At 39.7% G+C, this 9,086-nt stretch overlaps 1 protein-coding gene across 1 annotated transcript in view; it reads left to right on the top strand.

Moving 5' to 3' along the window:
- The first annotated feature begins 5,667 nt into the window (after window positions 1–5,667).
- LOC134662840 (heparan-alpha-glucosaminide N-acetyltransferase) overlaps window positions 5,668–9,086 on the top strand; it is a 52,020-nt gene continuing 48,601 nt past the window's right edge. Inside the window, 1 exon segment of the mRNA XM_063519163.1 lies at window positions 5,668–5,892. Coding sequence (XP_063375233.1) covers window positions 5,698–5,892 — 195 coding nt within the window. The 5' untranslated portion in view covers window positions 5,668–5,697.

The raw sequence follows: 9,086 nt of genomic DNA, 5'->3' as shown, positions 1-9,086 counted from the left end.
AAGACGTGAAACAAGCAGATATGAACCCAGATATCGAATAATTTTACGGTTTTGACTCACTTGTTTTATGTCACTGTTAGTGCTTGAGAAAGGAGACCTAGGCTCAGGGCCGGATTAACCCTAAGGCAGAGTAGGCAACTGCCTATGGGCCCCGCCTCGGCTAGGGGGCCCCGCCTCGGCTAGGGGGGCCCGGCGGCCCCGCGCTCGCAAAAAAAAAAATGTGTTTCATATGGCCAAAATTCATAAATATTTTTTTATGGTACCTACTTATACCTAATGTCCAATATCAGTTTCTCAGACACACAATCATCAAATGATTATGTAAATTATGTTATTTTATAGCTTTTAAAGATTAACATTGATTTCAGAAGCTTAGCCTTTTGCCTCGCATGAAAGCTCACAACCTCGCTGGTTATAAGTACGCTTCGGGTTGTCAAGTACGTGGAGATTGCTGAGCTCGACCTTCAGCCTCACTTTTTACCTCAATTTTTGGTTCGTCTACCAAATCTCTTCTTCAGCTTAGCCTTTGGCCTCGCTGCGCCAAGCTCGGCCTGCGGTCTCGCTTTTTAATACAATGGACATTGGTTGGCGTCTGTGATCTAGCTGAGCTTATCCTGAAACACGGCTTTGACCTCGCATGAAAGCTCGCCTCACTGGGTAACTACGGATTTTTAGGTTTTTTTAACACGGTTTCACAATTTTTTCACAAAAAAATTCGCGCTCGCTGCGCTTGCGGTTTTTATTGCTTTTTCCAATTTACCCTGTACTTACATGCTAGTTTGACTGGTTAATGAATAATCATTTAAACACATGTAAAATATTTATTATTAGGTTAATTTTAATCATGTGGCTCGTATGGTCGGACAATCGCTGTTCAGCCTCGCAAAATATTTAACTACTTATTGAGAAAAAAAGAGCTCTCCCCATGCTCGACGCAAGGAGGAATCGGCAAAAACGAATATAAAAAACCTTTATGTCCACGCAAGAGCGAAAAAGACATCGTTCGGCATGTTCGGATCGGCTCAACCGACACCTGAAGGTTGAAATTAAAACCGCAAACTTACTTTCCTGTATTGAACAACTGAACTTATGTATGCAGAATTAACTCTAAGGGGGCCCCGAGCATTGCACTGCCTAGGGGCCCCGACATGCTTAATCCGGCCCTGCCTAGGCTCTCCGAAACATGTCGCGCGAGTGACTTAAAACAAGTGAGTCTAAACCGTAAAATTATTCAATGTTAGTATGTCTCACAACGGTTTAAATTCGAACCCAGATATCGCCCAAAATCGCCCGGAATGAAGAAAACGGACAAGGAGAGCCGACTCCAGATGATGGGAAACGGCGCAGGCAGATGATGATGGTCACGCGTTGGATACACGTATATATGTAAGTGATATTATTATGTATGATTGTATAAAGAAAAAAAAAACAGAAGGGAATCTCCCACCTGTAGTACTGTAAACCGGTCAGCCCTACCTAAACCTAACTTAGGTCAAATTTAACTATTACGTCGGATTAAGCATTAGCTGGCATTCGGGTCAGTGCAAACTGGTACTTTTTAGACGTACTGCATGTGAATCAGCACCTACAGGCCCCGTAGCCAACATGCCAATCCCTAACGCTCCGTAGCGAACGAAACGCAACTGTCACTGTCACACTAATATGGAAGAGTGATAGAGAGACACAAAGCGATTCGATGGCGAAGCGATAGCGATTGTCACCTTGGCTAGGCCACCTGTTCATTTGACAGTATGTGCCTAGAGCTATGTGTGTGTACATCATGTTTCCTGTATTCTATTTTTTTTAAGGAATTTTTCTAAAGAAAGGACGATTAGCACGAGGAATTCCGTACATTGACCCACCTGTTCCTATCTCTATCGCACGCGCGTTATTGCTGTTCCGTGATGCCGGTGGTCAATGACACTGTACGAACGGGACAGCAATATAATTATGCGCGTGCGATAAAGATAGGAACAAGCGGGGTCAATGTATCAAATTCTACAAATCCATCCGTCCGTTATGACTTATGAGAAATTATAGATTATTTTTCATTGACATAACTTGACAAATAATTATTGTGTTACTTATGTATACTTGTGTACCTACTATCAATCCGCTCCGGCTTCGTTCGTGTAAACCTTTACAAATTATACACTTAAACCTTTCTAAGAATTCCTTTATTGATAGGTAAAAACCGCATGAAAATCCATTACTTAAGTAGTTTTTAGGGTTCCGTAGCCAAATGGCAAAAAACGGAACCCTTATAGATTCGTCATGTCTGTCTGTCTGTCTGTCTGTCCGTCTGTCCGTCAATCCGTCTGTCCGTCTGTCCGTCTGTCTGTCCGTCCGTATGTCACAGCCACTTTTCTCCGAAACTATAAGAACTATACTGTTGAAACTTGGTAAGTAGATGTATTCTGTGAACCGCATTAAGATTTTCACACAAAAATATAAAAAAAGCAATAAATTTTTGGGGTTCCCCATACTTCGAACTGAAACTCAAAAATTTTTTTTTCATCAAACCCATACGTGTGGGGTATCTATGGATAGGTCTTCAAAAATGATATTGAGGTTTCTAATATCATTTTTTTCTAAACTGAATAGTTTGCGCGAGAGACACTTCCAAAGTGGTAAAATGTGTCCCCCCGCCCCCTGTAACTTCTAAAATAAGAGAATGATAAAATTAAAAAAAATATATGATGTACATTACCATGTAAACTTCCACCGAAAATTGGTTTGAACGAGATCTAGTAAGTAGTTTTTTTTATACGTCTTAAATCGCCTAAATACGGAACCCTTCATGGGCGAGTCCGACTCGCACTTGGCCGCTTTTTTAGTTTACGCGAACATACTTATACAGACAGACAGACGCGGAAGGGGGGACTTTGTTCTATAATATCTATAGTACTCATAATGTACTTATGTATCTACGATACACAAGTACCTACATGTTGCTATAATTTCGTAAACTAAACGTTTTTATTTTATTAACCTACCAAATTGAAATATCTAGACAATTGGCATCTATTAAGTATCTTTAAACCAAAGATTATGTTAATAACCAATCCTGCACGAGATCGGATGAATCTCACCTGTGATTAGCATCACGCGAAGTCAAACCAAGGCGCGTATGTGTAAAGTGCTTCCACGTACAATTATGTGTAAGTATGCTCGATTAATTATAAAAGATTGGAAACACTTTAAATCTTGTAGGTACTGGAGACCGATGAGGCATAAAGAATGACTCACGTTAGAACGGTCCGGGCTCGGGCCTGGGCGTCCGATATTTCAGTTTTCAGCTGTTACCTGTCATAGAAGAAGTGTCGGGCGCCCCAAGGTACCTTGTTCGTCAGTTGAGTTAGTCTCGATTAAATAAGAATTATAGGAAAGACGCTTCATGGCCATTCTCAAATGCATATTACATAACAGATATTATAATTATACTACTCCTAAGCAAAAAAAGCCTGTATCTGTATTAAAATAAGGTATATTTGCACAATTTTACACATAAAAGTAGGTATAGTTAAAGCTATAAACATTGATTTAGTTATAATGCACTTAAGATCAATTAAAATGTCCGTTAAATATAATTAAGTATGATTTTATTAAAGGAAGTAGGTACCTACATTTAAAAGGGTTTGCGTTCGAAGGTTAACATGTGAAACGCAATACACTGCACTGTTGCATGTAATGACATAATGTAAATAGACGGGCAAGTCTGGCAAGTTTTCTGCTACAGTGATGTTGCCAGGTGAAGAAGAATAGAAAATGCGGAAATTTCAGGATGTAGCAGCGCTTTAATCTGTCAAGGCATTTCCGTCAGTGGGAAAAAGCGGCAAATTTAAAAAAAATTAGGAGCGAAGAATAATCTTTCCGTATAAAATTTGAATTTCGCGCCTTTTTTACTGACTAAGTTGTTTGACCGGCTATAAGTACCTAATAACCTTTTTCGTTTCTTGGCATTATCACAAATTTTTCATATAGGTAGATTGGCCATTTTTAGGGTTCCTTTGTCAACTAGGAACCTTTATAGTTCTGCCATGTCCGTCTGTCCGTCCTTTGCTTCGTGATCGTTAGTACGAAAAAGCTGTAGTTTGGCAAGAAAATAATTTTCAATCAATCACTCCTACAGAATATCGACGAAGGGCCAAAAAAAACATAAGAAAATCGTGTATTGTAGTGATATGGTTCAATTTACTGGCTATACAGGGCCGGATCTAGGGTAGAGCGAGTGGAGCGGCCGCTCTAGGCGCCAAATGGTAGGGAAGCGCCAAAATGGCAAATACTGTGAAAACAAACATCTGGAAAAAACGGACGGGTAACTACGGAACCTAATACTGAGCATGGAGCGCCAAAACTTAATCTCGCTCTACCCTGATCGAGTACTCGGGCCGGCGCCGTGGCTATAGCTATTCAAGTTTCCTTGAATTATGTCCGAAAACAGCGTCAACGCAAACATGGCAATAAAGCGTTAGAACGCGAAAAAACTAGGCATTATGGCAACACTATGCTAGAGTGGAAATACCGGTTACACTTGTAAACTCGTACAGCGTTGTGAACGCTTGCAAAATGAAACGTATCTGCAAGAAACTAAGGTAGTGTTTCCATTGGCTTGATTGAGATATTTTTAATTTAATAAAAATGCTATCGATGTTTGCGGTATGGGCCGATCAGGGGAAGCTTTAATGATTACGGCCTTATTGTGGAAAGTTAGTCGTCTATAAAAAAAAATAGTTTAGAGCCCGTCTTTTTATGGCTCTTTAATTAACCTAACTTATAAAAAGCCAAAACTCACAAAAACAATCTATTTCTTTTAGTACTTATGACGCATAATTTTAGAATTTACAATCGGTAAGTTATAACATAAGTGTTAATGGGTATGAATAATATTAATATTTAAAATATAGACAATCGCCTTAACCCAATAATCTAGTGCATTTTAGATTCCATCTACACTCCATAGTCCTGGCGGTTTCCGCCTCTACGTGTGTCCCATGACACGGGCAAAAAGGGCAGCATCCACTCGGTGTACCCCTTACATCTCATTAAAGTGTCGAAAGGGCTCTACGTGTTGGCTTCGGCTGCACGCACGCCCATCGCACGGCTTCCAAATGTCTGGAACACCATTGTTCAGTGATGGGAAAATGGGAAATTTTATGATTATATTAAATATTAAGCCTCGTTGTGGTTGCTTTTTAACACGACACTATAAATCGCTAAGCGCCATAAGCCATAACCATTGTCGTAGTTTTTATTTTATTATTATTTATTGAACACAATGTAAGCTTACAGTTTCAGACCAAATCACTTTTAGAGCAACTACTCTATAAGGCGAACTTTCTTTCATTGTTAAATGTGTAGCTTGGCCAATTTGGCGCGCTACCGAGTACCGGCAGTGCGAGTTCATACCACCGCGCGTTCAGACGTCAGTACGCGCGCATGAGCATAGCCGCCACACCGGCAACATCCGTACTTTTTTACTGGCCAGTGTGTCGTTTCCTTAAAAACACTGGCAGTTAAAAAAAATCGCGTACGAGTAGCCAGTGTTTAAAAAGTTATTCCTAAATTACTGGCCATTTAGAAAAATAATCGTCGTGTTAGTGGCCAGTGTCTTTAAAAAGTTTTTCCGAAATTACTGGTCATTTAGAAAAATACTGGCCACATTTTTAAGTGTTATAAAAATACTGGTTTATAATCATGAATGAAACAGTGATGGTGTCAAATAATACTTGGCAATGGTACCGGGAGGCGATCCGCTCCTGGCTCGAGGATCCTGGGGTGGTGGAATACCAGGGTCTGAACATGACGGCCTTGAAGATGGATCAGGCGTATATGGTCGCGGACTCGGAGGTTGATGTGGGGGTGTATAGCGTTTCGGATGATTGCTTTCGGGTAAGGGTGAAATTAGATTAATTATAGCTGGTCAAGCAGATCTTGTCAGTAAAAAAAGGCGCGAAATTCAAATTTTCTATGGGACGATATCCCTTCGCGCCTACATTTTTCAAATTTGCCGTCTTTTTCTACTAACAAGATCTGCTTGACCAGCTCCCCCCCCCCCCTTCTTCTTCCTCGCGTTGTCCCGGCATTTGGCCACGGCTCATGGGAGTCTGGGGTCCGCTTGGCAACTAATCCCAGTAATTGGCGTGGGCACTAGTTTTTACGAAAGCGACTGCCATCTGACCTTCCAACCCAGAGGGTAAACTAGGCCCGTATTGGGATTAGTCCGGTTTCCTCACGATGTTTTCCTTCACCGAAAAGCGACTGGTAAATATCAAATGATATATCGTACATAAGTTCCGAAAAACTCATTGGTACGACCCGGGTTCGAACCCGCGACCTCCGGATTGCAAGTCGCACGCTCTTACCGCTAGGCCACCAGCGCTTCCCCAGCTTGACCAGCTATAGAAGTAAATTTTCTTACTGAAATTTGAAAATAGGAAAGCTTAGAGAGGATAGAAGATGTCGTTACGTATTTACGAAAAAATTAAAAGCGGCCAAGTGCGAGTCGGACTCGCCCATGAAGGCTTCCGTATTTAGGCGATTTATGACGTATTAAAAAAAAACTACTTACTAGATCTCGTTCAAACCAATTTTCGGTGGAAGTTTACATGGTAATGTTTACATGTGGTTTGCATCATATATTTTTTTTAGTTTTATCAACTTACCATCTTACCAAGTTTCAACAGTATAGTTCTTATAGTTTCGGAGAAAAGTGACTGTGACATACGGACGGACAGACGGACAGACAGACAGACAAACAGACAGACAGACATGACGAATCTATAAGGGTTCCGTTTTTTGCCATTTGGCTACGGAACCCTAAAAACGGCTGAGCGGATTTGAATGTAAGTTGGCACAAAAATACTTTGCCTCTGGATTGAACATTTTAAGCACACTTTATACCTATCCCGGAAATCATCTCTTGAGAGAGAGAGAGAGAGTATAGGTATAGAGGTAAAAATTTAAGGGCAATGTACACCTTGTAATTAGTTACAATTTTAATTAGGTACTTAAGACCGATTTAATCGGATTGTTAGTAAACTAGGTCGGTTTTGGTTTTGACGGATTAGTCAAAAAAATATAAATCAATATCAATATACCTACCTACCTACTTATAGTATGAGATGGGGTAGGATGAAAACCGGGACAAGAAGACTTTATGGAATCGTCAGTAATTGATGTTTAGTATTTAATAGACCTGAGCCAAAAAACTATGTTCTTCTTTAGGTCTAGTCTAATCTAATGTCACTAATTTTCACGTTCAGGCGGATGATAAAGAAAAAGGACATTTTTACTAACTTAACATTACACAAAACAAGAACCGTCCTGTAATGAAATATTGAACGCCTATGTATATATTTACACGCTTGTTTAATGCAAATAAACGATCATTCATTCAAATCAGCATCAGCCCCATTAAATCCTTCCAGCAGTACCTAGTGGTCTAAATATTTAATTACTTCTTACCAACCGCATCAGTTAAACGGTAGACAATATTCTAGTTTCAACCAATTTTTCAGTTTACGAACAACCTTTAAATTAGTTAAATCGATATTACCTTGTAAAAGATCCATGACCAACAAATCCGCACGACAGTTTTAGCGTAACCTTGGCAGAAAGCCATTCCCGTAATAACTTTCTAATAGTCTGTTTACTTTTGTTTCTATCATTGTTACCACTTTCCGCTCAATCGGAACTGATTGATCGAAGCGACATGGACAATACGTACATAATTGTATGGGAAACACTTTCAAGACACGGTAGAAAACGGTTAAATATCATGCGAATTTCCTGTCGACATACTGACTCATATTGTCTTTGAGCCATTCTAGTTTCTACACATATTTGTATGCAATGTTTTGAAGAAATCGTCAAAATATAGAACATGTACTTACGATTCGAGTAGAAGTCGATTTTTATTAGTGTTCCGTACAAAAACTTGTTCACGGAACGGAATTAAAATATTTTCTGAAAATAATTTAATTTCTCTCAAAAAGACATACCTATTCAATATTTTGTTAACTAACTCTGATGTAATGTAAAAATAAACTATAGCCAGCCCTAAGTAAAATCCTACTAAATTGGTAGGTATAGGACTATAATTACGACACAAACAAGTTTGACACGTCACGGGATTTCCCGGGAGCGGGCTGACCAGTGCTTGGCCCTCGAAGTGCAATGCCCTGCCATTACTGATACCCAGGGAGGACGTGGTGCGATTACGCCCAGACAATCAGGGCCGAAGGAAGATATCACAAATATTAAAACAATAAATGAATACTACATACCTTAAAACTAATAACTGCACATGTATAAATTGAAAAACAGTTGTTGTGAAAATCATATAGCTCACAAGAGAATGCTGTTGTTATGAAAATGATTTAGATCAGAAGAAAATGTATGCTTTGCTTTCCTTTAAGTGTAACAAATGTGCTAAGTTTTACAATACACATCTGACTGTCAGTTGATAGTTGATAACCTATAGCGATAGTCAAAATAAATATGTAAATACTTTCCTTTACATAAGTACGTTATCTTCGTCAAAACTCAAAATATACATGGAAAAAATAATAATAAAAATTGTTTATATCCTTAGCTAAATTTTTAGGATTCCGTACGCAAAGGGTAAAAACGGGACCTTATTACTAAGACTCCACTGTCCTTCTGTCTGTCTGTCACCAGGGCTGTATCTCATGAACCGAGATAGCTCGACAGTTATAATTTTCACAGATGATGTATTTCTGTTGCCGCTATAACAATGAATTATAGTCGAGAGTGGAAGCCCTAAACGACGGCCTAAAATCTAGGTGGCTCCACTTCTTAAATCCGTCCTTGGGTCCTAAGAACCAATCCTGCCAAAGGAAATCTCTAGTTCACGCAACGCTGTCGTTGACCTTTTTATGCTCTGAGCACACTCGACTATTACAAGAATTTTGTACGGAACCCTCGGTAGGAGAGTCCGACTCGCACTTGTCCGGTTTTAAACTATACCCCAGTTATCTCACTAGACACAAAACTAACTTCAGTTTCCTCTATAATAAATGCAATAGCGAATCTCGATGTGTGTCAAGCGCTCGCGGCATGCG

The sequence above is a fragment of the Cydia amplana genome, chromosome 3 (assembly GCF_948474715.1).
Source record: "Cydia amplana chromosome 3, ilCydAmpl1.1, whole genome shotgun sequence".
Classification (NCBI taxonomy): Eukaryota; Metazoa; Arthropoda; class Insecta; order Lepidoptera; family Tortricidae; genus Cydia; species Cydia amplana.
This window is presented reverse-complemented; position numbering and strand designations above follow the sequence as displayed.